We start from the raw sequence: 13,163 nt of genomic DNA on the forward strand, positions 1-13,163 counted from the left end.
GGTTTCAAAGCAAGAAGACCTCTTTTCGCAGCAAAGTGCCCGAATGGCAGGCACTTTGTCAAAGCTGGAACGCCTTTGTTGAGAACTTCAACAAGAGGCCGAGTGCTTACCGTGATCGGATTAAGCAAGCGCGTGATCGCTTCGAGACGTACTCGAAGCGTGGAAAGCTGGAGCAACTTCATGTTGCTGCTGAGGAGGCAAATGTGCCGTGCGCTGTGCCCGAGGGCTTTCAGTGCACGAAGTGCTTCCAGGTGCGGTCCGCTTGAGCGACCGCGACCTGAACGGGTACACGTCGTTCCGTGTGCCCGAAAGTCTCAAGAGCTCCGTGCTAAGTTCTTAGCACGTGAGGGTTCGGGCGCTGGCGATGATCGCAGCGCTCGCTCTACTCTGCTGTGCCAGTGCGTACTGCTCCTCGTACGCCCTCACCATTTCCGGAACGTCCTCCAGCAAGACGTTCCGCGGCTCTATGTATCTCGATGGGGAGGAAATCCTCTCCAACGAATACGAAAACGAGCCCCTTGAGGGTTCGTTTTCGGGATACTATGGTCAACAATCCGCTCAACAATCCAGCGGGTTGAGCCGTGGGCGTCACGGATCGGCGGTGGCGGGGGTGGGAACACGCCCCGGGTATGATCAGCCCCGGGCTGATCAGTATGCGCCTCTCCACGACCGGGTGACCGTCGTGGAGCGTCTGCAGGGCGCTGAGTTTGCCGCCCTGAAACAGGAGCTGACGAACCAGAAGGCCCAAGTCGCGGCGGTCTCGCAGACCGCCTCGAACATCCAGGTCGAGCTGGGGACCCAGATGAAGGGTTGCTCCAGCGCGTCCGCGCGCTGGAGGAGAGGTTGCTCGTCGCCGAGGCCAAGACTTCCGCTTCTGCCTCGGCTCCTGCCGAGGCTTCGGGTCAGCCGAGCTAGATGGCTCGTGCTGCAGGTATGGCTTCAGCCGTCCGACGTAAAAGGTCGGATGGAGGCGCATGCTAGACGGTATGTCTAGCGTGTATGCGTTGCCGTGCCGTACCAACACAGTGAACGGCCCGATGAAGCGCGGAGCAAGCTTGCTTGCTCCGAAATCCGAAACTGCATGTCTAGGCAGGTTTTGTGTAGCTAACAAAACTAATGAACCAACTTTAAATTCATTTGTGTTGCCTCTGCCCGCATTGTCTGCGTTCAGCTTCTGTTGATCAACAGAAGCTGCTATAGTGTCTTGGACAAACCGAATCACGGCTTGTCTTTTGGTGATGAAACTGATTGCATCCGAGCTGAAGTCATTCAGCTCGCTCTCCGCTAGAGGCCCGGCCTCTGCGTGGTTCTTTGCGGTGTCTGCGCCCTGCGCAGACCCGTGGTCGTTGGCCATGTTGTTGGGGGAGTCTGCGCAGACTCATGTGGTTTGTCCATTGTTGCAGCTGACACTGTGCAAGTGTCAGCGGTTTTCTGCGGCTGCTGTATTGCAGTCGTAGATCCTCCCCCACTTAAAGTGGGAGCCATCACTCCGAGTAAACTCGGTAGGCGTGGGTGCCGCATGGCATTCACGTAGAACGGTGTATGCCCTGTTGAGGCATGCACTGAGTTATTGATGGCAAACTCTGCCATCGATAAGCACTCGCTCCAGTATTGGAACGAGTGAGCGTAGCTCTTCAACATATCGACGAGCACGCGATTCACGCGCTCGGTTTGACCGTCCGTCTGCGGATGATCCGCAGTCGACATGGAAAGCTGGCTCCCAAGAAGTGTAAACACTTCTTGCCACAGGTGCGCTGTGAAGCGCGGGTCTCTGTCCGACACGATGTCGGACGGCATGCCATGGTGTTTGAACACCATGTCGACGAGCAGACGGGCCGTCTGCTTCGCGGTTACCTCTGCTGGCACCGCAGCAAGATGGTACATCTTGCTGAAACGGTCTACAAAGACCACAACACCGGTGTTCCCTCCGCTATCCGGGGGAAGACCAAAGATGAAGTCCAAAGACATGGACTTCCAACACTCCGACGGAGTCGGTAGTGATACAGTGGAGCCTGCGCGAATGGCGCAGGCTTTACGCGTTAGCATACCTCGCAAGCACGGATGTACTTGCGCACCCACTATACTGGTGGTGCCAGTAGAAGTCGCGCGTGAGAAGGACGTAAGTCTTTTCACGTCCGAGATGTCCCGCAGTCGGGGCATCATGATACTCGTACATGATCCTGAGTCGCAGGTCATGGTCATTTGGCACGACAACGCGGTCCGCGTTGTCGTCGACTGCATTGTAAAGCAGTAGTCCGTCGTGCACACGAAAGCGGTGTGCACGCGCTCGAAGGTGCTTGGGCAGCTTCTGACGGGACTTGTCAGAAGGCGCTGTGCCATAGGCCAGCAAGAGCTTCGCGTCCGCGTCGTGCGCGTACGCGGCCTTCACATCATCCAACAGAGATGATGTGGGTTTGATCGATCGCATGGCGTCAATGGCATTGACGTCAACAGCTTCTGCATAGTCCGGCCGACGTGATGACGCGTCGGCCACTACATTCAATCTTCCGGGTTTGTATTCGACCCGGAAGTTATACTCCGCAAAGAATGAGAGCCATCTCGCCATTTTTTGTGAAATGTGTGGCGACTTCACTGCGGCACGCAGTGAAGCATGGTCGGTGTAGACCACAAATGGTCTACTTCCAAGCAAATACACTCGGAACTTTGCGAGTGCGTACTTCATGGCAAGGAGTTCCTTGTCATGCACCGGATAGTTGCGCTCAGCTGGCTTCAGCTGACGTGATTGGTAGTAGACGACACGATCACGGCCCTCGTGATCGTGCTGCATTAACGCGCATCCGATCGCGAAATCGGATGCGTCACACACTACGTGAAATGGGCGATCTTGGTCAGCCACTGCCAAGATCGGCGCCTCAGTCAAGCCCCGCTTGACTGCATCGAATGCCTTTTGGCAATCGGGTGTCCAATCCCACACAGCTTCTTTCTTAAGAAGCTGTGACAGCGGGCGGATCTTGCCCGCGTAATCCTCCACGTACTTGCACAAGTACGTGGCCAAGCCAAGGAACTGCCTCAGTTCCTTGACACTTGAAGGCGTTGGCCATTCATTTATCACTCTGACCTTTTCCGGGTCAGGGCGAACACCATTCTTCCCTACGAGACACCCGAGGACGGGTATCTCGCTCGCCCCGAAGATACACTTCTTCAGGTTCGCGTAGAGCTTATGCTTTCGCATAAGCTCAAGTAGCTTCCGGAGATGCACCCTGTGCATCTCTACGTCGTCTTCCGTCCACAGCTCCGGCTGTGGATAGATACATCATCGAAGTAGCTCGGTGCGAAGTCGCGCACCGAGCGCAACAAGTGCGTCACGCACCTGTTGAAAGTCGCAGGGGCATTCTTAAGCCCCTGTGGCATTACTAGCCATTCCCAGAGCATGCCGCTTGGCGTGCTCACTGCCGTGAGAGGGATATCGCTCTCACGCATTAGGATTTGATAAAATCCATCTCGCAAGTCGAGAGCACTGTAAACGGTGCTCCCGGCCATCGAATCGATGATAACATCTTTTCATGGTATCGGCGTCTGCGCCGGTACCGTCGCATCGTTCAGCTTGTTGTAGGCATGAACGATGCGCCATCCGCCCTGTGGCTTCTTGACACAGAACGTCGGAGCACTGTGCGGGGACTTTGATTCCCGCACTTGTCCTACTACGACGACTTTCAAAGAAGTCGTCGATCGCTTTCACTTGCTCTCGCGGCAGTGGCCACTGCCGCGTGACACAGTACTTCGTGCCCGGCACGAGATCAATCTCGTGCTGAATGCCCTTATCCTGCGGAAGCTCCGCAGAAATGTCTTCCGGGAGTACGTCTTTGTACTCCCTCAACAATCGTAATAGGGACTCGACTTCAGCGAGTCCCAACCTTATTCCTCGAAGCGCTCTCGCTTCGTCTTCGCACTGAGAGTGTCTTCACTCTCAGTGGTACTTCCATGAAGAGCTTCCTCAGCTCTTCGCTCTCGCTCGCCGTTCTTTCGCTGTCCGAAAGAACGCAGACTTCGCTCGATGCGTCCATCGTGCAAGTCGCGTGTGAAGCGCTTCCAGCTCATGGCTGGAAGCGAAGTCAACTCCGACGCCGTCGTCGGAGGACTAGCGAGTTCCATCTCACGATACTGAAATCCAGTATCGGTGCGCGTCAAGACGCTAGCGTCTTGACGTCCGGCGTCACCGCCGCAGTCTGCCCAGCAGACTGTTTCTTGATGCGTCTCGGTCCCGGACCGAGACTTGCGCAGCGTTCTCCGCTTGCGCCGTCTTCTTGTTGTGCGGAGCCCGGCTCCGCACAGTTGTTCTTCTGGTCCAGGCCCGGCCGTGGACAGTCGTTCGCCGGCGGATCCCTGTCCGCGGGCGCGCGGTATCAAGCCCGGCTTGACCGCATTTCCCTTCGTGCAGCCCGGCTGCACGGTAATGTTTCCCTTCGCCGGCAGACCCTGTCTGCGGGCGCGCGATATCAAGCCCGGCTTGATCGCATGACGCTTCGTCGTGCAGCCCGGCTGCACGACAGCATGTAAATTGCGTCAGTGCGGTACGTTTGCAACCGTCCGCACTGTTTGCAGCGTCAACTCCCGGAGTTGACACGCCTTCGTCACCTCGACGCCATTCATTGGCGGAGCCCCTCATGACCGAGGGTGCGTCGGCTCCCGGAGCCGACGCGTCGTTGTCGACCTGACCGCTTCGGGTCAGGGACTGTCCCTTACGCTTGAACGTGGGTGTTGGTTCCCGGAACCAACACATCTTTTATCTTCCGACGTCGGCAGCATTGCCGACGTGGGTCTCACTGTGCGCGCCCTCGCGCACTTCTTGGCACTCCGGGACAGCAGCATGAAGCGCTGTCTCGACTGGTGAGCCGCGCGCACCTGCTGGTGCGCGCGCTGCGGTAACAGGGCCATCGCTCTCTGTTCCGCTGTCGCGTCCGAAGCGCACGAGCGTGCGCTTCTTCCAGTCTATTACCGGATCATGCCGTGCAAGCCACGGCATGCCCATTACTACGTCGAACTTATCGTCCAGGTCCAGGACGATAAAGTGTTCGACAAACACTCGTTGTTTGTACGAGAAGCGCACGTTCACGACGCGCTTCTCGGTCTTCTGATGGCACCTGTTGCCAGTCGTACCTCAGAAGACTTCGAGGTGTATCTACCTCCTCGAAGTCAAGTTTCGACAGGCTTCGTAGTCGAACAAAGTTGCTCGACGCGCCTGAGTCTACCAATGCTCGAAGAGAGTCACTCGCTCTCTTCGAGTAAACCTCAAGATGACTAGGTTCGGCCTGTCATCTTGTTTCTTACAGTGAGAGCTGGTCTCACTGGGGCTGCAGTCCTCAGTGTCGCGTGCCCGATGTCGGCACGCGCGACTGCAATACCAGTAGGGCGCCCCGCGCCTACTGGATGTTCGCGTTTTTGTTGGTCCGCGGCGATGCCTAGCATCGCCACGACGGCTACCCTCCAGGGGGCATGGGAGCTGTGCACTCCCGTGCAAAGTGACCGATCCTTCCGCAACGGAAGCATCGCACGTTACCTCCCTGCTGCTGGTAACCAGCAGTTGTTGCGCTCGAGAGGTCCATTGGCTCCGGACCTCCCGTCCTCGCTACCGGGCGCGGTTGCGGCCTCGGTACGTTTACATGGAGTTTAGCCTGCCGCAGGCTAAACTCTTCTTGCATGGCAAGAGTGATTGCAGCTTCGAGAGTACTCGGGTACTCTCGGAAGAGATAGGTCTTCACAGGCCCATCTCTAAGCCCCTTCATGAACGTGACGACCTTGGTCGCCTCGTCAATCGGGTTAGTCACGATATTTGATACCAAATATCGTGCGCGCTGCGCGTAAGCATGGACGTCATGCTTACCCTGCTGAAGGTCGAGGAACTCCGCCCTCGACCGGAACTCGTTTGCGGGGGCTCAAACGCTTGTCTGAGCTCCTCTTTGAACACTTCGTACGTGCTGAAGCACGTAGGATCGGAGAGTCGGCGTCCATACGCCCAACTCCTTGCGCGTCCGCCAAGGCAGGACATGGCGAACGCGACCTTCGACAGCGGGTCGACGATGCGTCGAGCCGCTATGGCTGTGTCGAGTTCGACAAGCCATCGGAGGAGAGGCTCGCCCTCTCTTCCCACGTAATTGCTTACGCTCAACTTTAATGGTTGAGCACGCGGTGTCGTCCCTGACGACGCCGTCACTGAGAAACAGCATCACGCTGCTCCTTCATGATGAAACCCAGAGCAACACCATGTTGCTCCGTCGGCGATAGCGTACGCAGCATTGTAGCTATCGCCGCTTCTCCAATGACTGTTGACAGTCGTTGGAGGGCCTCTACTCTGGGTCAGACAGGTGGGGGCAGTCAGCGCGTGCAACATGCGTTGCAGGCGTGTTGGAGCTCTCCATGGGCACCTCCGTGCTCATGTGGTTCTCGGCTCCGCGTTCGTACACCGCGTACGAACGTCAAGCAGTCGGTCGTTGGACGGACTACAAAGTGCTACCAGGTGTAGTGGGTCTAACTTGACTCACTACTTTAGCTTACACGTTGCGCAACGTGTATGAGGAAGCGTAAGTACTTAGTAATTACTTAGGTTAATTATATTTGAATACACAAATATAAGTTAAGTAACAAAAGGATTCCAAGTGACTTAGATTAGGTAAAATGAGAACTGTATTGTTTGTAAATTGATCTTCCTCTAAAATCTGCTAAAACTGTTTATCATCTATGAAAGGGGTTGACAGCGGCTGGCTGTCAGAGCCCCGCTAATATGCATGTCTCTAATTGGTGAAAGATGCTGCTTTCTACCAATAGGATCTTTGGGTATGTGTGGACCACTCACTGTGGTGGTCCACTTCAATGTATCCATCGGTGTGTCTTACACCAATGTGAGGAAGTATCCAAAACGTTTAACAGATAACCTATCTGTTAAATTCACAAGTGGCTTGCAGCCACTTGTACGTGTAACCCGTTACAGCGGCGCTGGGCCCGTTTGCGGTTGGTGCTGTACGGGACGCTGTCGGTGATGATGCTGAAGAAGAGGGTTCTTTCGTTGAGCGCCTTCAAAACGACGCCGGCTTGCTGATCAAGAGCAGCCGTATGTTCTGCTGCGAAGTGTGCCACCCACTCGAACCTGGTGGAGAGATTCTTCAGCATGGCGCGGGTCACGTTCGGCCGCGAGCGCAACAGCCTGCACCCTATCACGCTTGAGCAGCTTCTTTTCTTGCGCCAGAACGCAAGCTACTGGGACGTACGTATTGTTGACGGTCTTCGCCGATAACCAAATACAGCTTGGCCTCACATGATGCTACCATAATGGCATAATGTATGTGCTCCTTGTCTTGCATGTCATTATTGATGCGTTGTCTTCTACTTCTTGCAGGCGTTATTAATTCTGTGATCGCTTGCTACATCTATATACATGCCATAATCGGCAGCCCAGCAACCAGAATGTATTCGTCACGGCAGCCAACATGACAAGGGCAATAAAAATGCAGCTATTGTTGCAGATGAAGATCCGAACCGCTACGGCACTCACTCCATGCGCAGTGGTGGCGCAACAGCATTATTTATTGCCGGGGTCGATCGGCTCGCGACCGAACACTTCTGACGGTGGAAATCGGACGCCTATGGACGATACACGCGCATTGATGGTCAAACTGTATCTGGTTTAGCAGCAAGGATGACCCCACGTGACAGCGAGGGCCACTGACTTTGTTCAAAATCGGCTCCACATCACAAATGGGGCGGCTCCAGGACGCAATGCCCTGGAGGAATTTAATCAAAGTCAAACTCGAATGAACTGTCGCCCCCAACCAAGAGTAGCTACGGAAAACGAAGATTGCTCTCGCTTGATGCTGCAGTCAGACAAAATCTAGTTTTCACCCTAGTGATGTGTCATTGAATTCACCTGCATGGAGCATGCACGATACGTGGCGCGCCCGAGAGCGGATGCTTCGTCCATTGCACCCCAATCTCCAGCTACCGTATCCGTCTCTACCTTCAGAAGGTGGAGACGAAAACGGCGAATATCTCCAGTTGTGTTGATGCAACAGGCGTTATTTTGACCAATCACATCTCAATATATTTTTGCTTTCAGGGCACAGCTGCGTAGCGAACACGCTCTAAGAAAAACTTCGGTAGCCGTGTTGAGTGCATGCGCGCTGAGCTGGCAGAGTTCAAAATACTAGTACCAGCTTCGCCTACATCCTTGCTCTTGTCACGGCAGAGACGTACTTGACGAAGTAAAGAGGTCAATACGCGGATTAACAAAGTTGAACAGAGATTAATCGTTGCGTTTGGCTCTCGCCCTCGTGAGATGCGCTTTTATTCTCAAGGGAATTAAGGTTAGTAGTCTTAGTAGACACTACTAGGTCGTCCTACCGCCGGTAGATAGAACGCAAACTCAAGTTGCCCTTGCCGACGGAATTATTTGCTATGGAGCCATACCCTCAGCCAGCTCCTGTTGGCCCAGTACTCCTTGAAAGCCACGTAGAGTTTGAAGTCGATATCGTCGTCCAACTCCGCTCGCGTCTTCGTATTGATTTTCTCGCCGATGTCCAGCTTCTGGTACAACGTCTCGGGCTTATACCCAAGGCTCTCGAGGCTCTTCAACTGTGTTTTGCTTGCGCCTGCCAGCTTACTCTCGAGACTATTGAGCTCTTCAATTTTCAGGTGAGTGGGCAGCTCCTCAAGGTTCGGTACCCAACCCTTCCATTTCGCGAGAATGTTGGCAAACCACGACTCAACCTCAGGATTAATCCCGCGCTCTTCTTCGTCTTTGTCAGCATTGATCCTCAGGAATCTGCCCTGGTGTACGGGGTCGCTCAAAGAATCCAAAGCGGCGAGCTGGGAGGTGGCAATGCCGTTGGTAGTTAAGGCAGCATGAGAGCCTCCGACGAAGGCTGCCGCAGCCACAAGAAGAACAAACTGCAGGCGCATGCTGAACTTGGGGAGGCTTGGACAGTGAAGAGGGAATTCGAGAATGACCTGTGCGCGGCAGACCATTTGGGCTTGTGCTTTCTGGTTAGGTACTTGCTAATGTCGTATGAGTGGCTGGGGGCCCGTGATCGTCTTGCCGTCTTGAGACGTGTACTGCAGTACAACAACGGTCGCAACTTGTACCATGAAGTGTACGGTGTATTTGAATCATCTCACGATGCTTCTGCGAAGTACCACTCCGTCTCAAAATTGATGACCCATCCCACTCTTTTTTTAGTCTCGAAAATGATGTCCACAAACTGTATTTAATTTAACTATGGTGAGTAGTCTGCTCCCTGTAATGATGCGACACAATTACGGCTGTTTTGGGGGAGCACTGAAGGCTCAGAGGCAGTTTTCCCTCCCGCTGAACCTTCGCTTTGGCCATGTGAGGAGGCTTGAACGTGTCGCCTCCTGTATCCTGAATGCACAAGTCCATCGACCCCTGCAGGCTTAAGAACGCGGCATTAATTGTCGACCGCGGCAGCTCCCAGTACGCTGCTGTAACGGCATCAATGAGCTCATCAAAGTGAGCTCCGCCTTCGCGGCGTGCTTGAAACCTCCATTGGATTGGGAAAGTAGGAGAATGGGCGGAGCTGGACGCTTGGTTTGAGGAGGAAGGGCGACATCTGCGATCTGCCGCCCTGTCCCAGCTCTTAAATCACCTCCGTGATCATTCATTTCATCACTCTGCTGTCAAAACTAACCGTGCAGAGTAAATAAGCACACGGTTCAAACCGTGAGAACGCGTCGAGTCGTATTTGCCAAACCGCGCTGCAAAGACGAAATATTGACAAAACGCGCATGTGTTCTACAACAATGGGACATCAATTTTGAGACGGAGTAGTAATCAACGCGAGAGCAAGTACTGTTAGACTTAGTGAGAGACGAGGAAAACGCTCATTGATTGATTGGCCCCCCGCAGTTTGCTTCGCTCACGATAGAAATATCGGACGAACTCGTGTCTAAAGTGCTCGGCTGGCTGGAATGCACGGCCGGTTGGGCCTCCCCGGTTCGTTGCGGCCAGTTGACCTACCAACCGCTTGCTTCAGCTCCGAGTTAGTATGTTACATGCATACTTGTTAGAATTTTTTAATTGTAGCTCGGTGATACCGTACTATTCAACCTACAACGAAAATATGACTGCGCATAAATGTAATGACAGAAGTTTGTACATGTATTAAAATAATACATGTATACAGATACCACAGATAAACTTTGGCACACGATCAGCTAATACCCCCAACTATGTGATTAAATCATGTTAGGGAGGTGCACATAAACATGCACGTATTCATCCGACGACCAGCCCGAGCAAGCACCTCCTGGTAAGAGCGTTTACCGTGTTGAGCAACAACAAACAATGGACTGGATTGATGAGGTGTGGGGGGAGGTAAGCGCCGATACCATTGCTCTAAAAGGCACCAGCTATTTTGCACTGTAATATCACATTACGCTTGGCTTATCTATACCCTCTATGAACAAAAAAGTTGAAGATGCCAAAGATTTTTAGCGGTACAGTATTTGTAATAAGCCTCGCCGACTCCTTTGTGTGTGTCAGCTAAAGTAATCTGATCGTAATCACAGCAAATCTTGAACCGCATCCTAGCCTATCTTCAATAAGTGCGTTTCTTCAACCGTATATCTTTCCTTGCCGATTAGGTCTCTTAGAGCAAAAAAAAGCGCCAAATTCGTTTCCAATAGACCTCGAAATCAGATACAGACGTGGGCGTGAATAAGGAACGGGTGTCATCCTATAACCTTAAACAAACTAATATTATGCAATTCTAGAGGGAAGAGCTTGAAGCACTGACATTGGTCATCGCCATTGGCCAGCTGTGTCCGATCTGCTCATTATCTTCTTCCACGGATTGTCCGAAAACGCGACCAATGTGGGCCTGCTGGCAGAGCTGGGTTTTGAATCTGGGCGGGAAATTCGAATTTGACACGAACAAGATGGAGCGGGAAGCACGGAGAATGCGCCTCACCAAGCAGCAACAGCTCGACCTCTGTGCAATGCGCACCCGCGAGCCAACGTGGCGCCTCGCGACGCTAGGAGAATGGGCTCGGGAGAAGTTTGCACTGGACAAGGCGCCGGGCAAATCGTCCGTCAAGAGGATCCTGGACAACGAGAGCTCGCTCAAGCGCATTGCGGTCGACTTTCGCTGCCCCAAGAAGGTGTCGCGGGAGTCTATGGTGGCCCTAGACTCCTGCCTCGTCGAGATGGTGCTGTACGCCGAGCAGGAGCATGTGCCCATATCTGGGCGGATGCTGATGATCCTAGGCCGCCTCTACGCGGATGCCCTCCGTGGTGCAGCAACGCGTGGAATGCGCTGGACGCCGACACCATCAAATCTTGTTGGCGCCACGCCGGAGATTATACGTGGAACGGACACAGATTATTGACATAATTAACTAAATCAAGTATTTTGTTGCATCAATGGCAATTTATGCCCTCTAATTGGCTCATACCACTTGAAAGTTGTTATAAATCAAGCGTTCCTTATTCACTCCCTCGTCTGTACCGATAATTTGATGTTATCATACCGTACACGCCATCTTATGGAAATGCTAGTGTGACATGCGAAAGTATGTACCTTCTGGGAGGGAGCGTACCAAGTGGTCCTAGTCCTCCTAGCTTCGCAGATACCTCCCGTCAATCGACTGCTCAGCCCCTGAGTGCGAGCCAAGCTCGCATGAAGTCTCTCTCTACTTTTCATTCAGTTCGACTACCCTATTATTCAAAATCCAGTCTATTAAAGAATGCCCTCGGCTCGCACCCCTCACGCCCCTCGCTGCACAACCCCACCAGCTCGTTCAGCTTCCAGATCGCCATCCACGCGCTCCACTCGTACCGCTCGTACCGATGAGAGATGTGCGAGACGTCTTGTAGCTAATCGACGAGCGTTAAGACGCTGTGAGCTGCGGATGGAGATTGCCGCTGCAGACAGCGATAGCGACTCGACAGGGTTGAGCAACGAGTGCTAGGATTTTGTATTTTTTTCTATACGAAATTCCACCCCCTTGTGTTCAACCAAATACAGATCAGCCTACTAAAACGCACAGCATTCGCGCTTGATGTAGTCGGTCTACGTAAAGAGCTGGCATCGCGTAGTGCACATGACCTTCTTGATCAGTTGCAATCTTTCGTCGAAAGGCCTGAGCAATTACACCCTACACCGTGCTCGATGGTCAGCTTCTGATATCGAGGCCTAATGATTGCATAGCTGTAGAGATAACACACCAACTTCGAATAGGCGAATTTGGATGGGAAGTTTGGAATTCTGAAAATTTGAAAACGAGAAGGTGGTCTGTTGCTCTGTCCATTTCGGCAATAGTGAAAATTGCACATAGACTAGGACATTCAACGCCAACATCATGAATGCCATCCCCTAATAAAAGAGAAAGAAAACCTGGCAGATAAAATGACATAAAACACACGAATGTTTTCATAAAACACATGTAAACTCATATAAAGTACTCAAAAACACAGAGATGAACCTACTGATTGAATATGATTGGCTGGTGAGTCCTTGTTTTCCATTGCACGACTTTGTCTGCCTGCTTTTTGTGTCTGCCAGCTTTGTAAGAAGGCTAGAGCAACCGAAAATGAAACTGGCTCTCGGGGTTGGATGTAACGGCCCTCAAATCCCGAAAACGACTGCTACGAAGGGGAAGAAAGTGGCCCACAGAGGCAATACAGTGCACCAGTACCGTGTAGCCTCATAGAGTAGCTGGGAGAGGGGAGATATATCCTGTGGATCAGGAAGCGGGAGCACAAACGCATCTACAGATATGAAGTCGCCGATTTGGCTGGACTACTACTGCTGGTATCCGATCATAAATAGGTACAAACTTCGGCGCGCAATGCACACAGGTCTCTTAGCTATCTGATTCTACCTAGAGGGCAGAGCTTACCGTATTTATCGGATCGAGTGAGACATACGCCTCGAGTTAGACATCAGCAACATAGGGAGGACACACCATCCGATGAGCATAAAACCTCTATAAAATAATGGATACAGCACAAAATATGTATTATGAAGTTACTCGGGAATCCCTCCGCCCGTTTATTTAGGAGGAGGCAGCAAGTGCGTCTTGAATCTGCCGTTCACGTAGCAATGGTTCACCGGAATGTGGTTTGCCATTCTGAAGCTGCTATTGATGGAGTCACTACCCACCATATCCCACGCCTTATCAATAATGTGAGACAG

General features: G+C 52.8%; 1 protein-coding gene across 1 annotated transcript; it reads right to left on the reverse strand.

The window, feature by feature from the left end:
• Positions 1-8,397: 8,397 nt before the first annotated feature.
• Positions 8,398-8,910, reverse strand: IUM83_00993 (putative secreted RxLR effector protein; the record flags this gene model as incomplete). Its single annotated transcript, XM_067924820.1, has 1 exon — positions 8,398-8,910. One exon carries the CDS (start codon positions 8,908-8,910, stop codon positions 8,398-8,400), a length of 513 nt encoding a protein of 170 aa, XP_067788782.1.
• Positions 8,911-13,163: the final 4,253 nt, after the last annotated feature.

This window comes from Phytophthora cinnamomi (assembly GCF_018691715.1).
Source record: "Phytophthora cinnamomi strain GKB4 chromosome Unknown Contig53, whole genome shotgun sequence".
In the NCBI taxonomy this organism is placed as follows: domain Eukaryota; phylum Oomycota; class Peronosporomycetes; order Peronosporales; family Peronosporaceae; genus Phytophthora; species Phytophthora cinnamomi.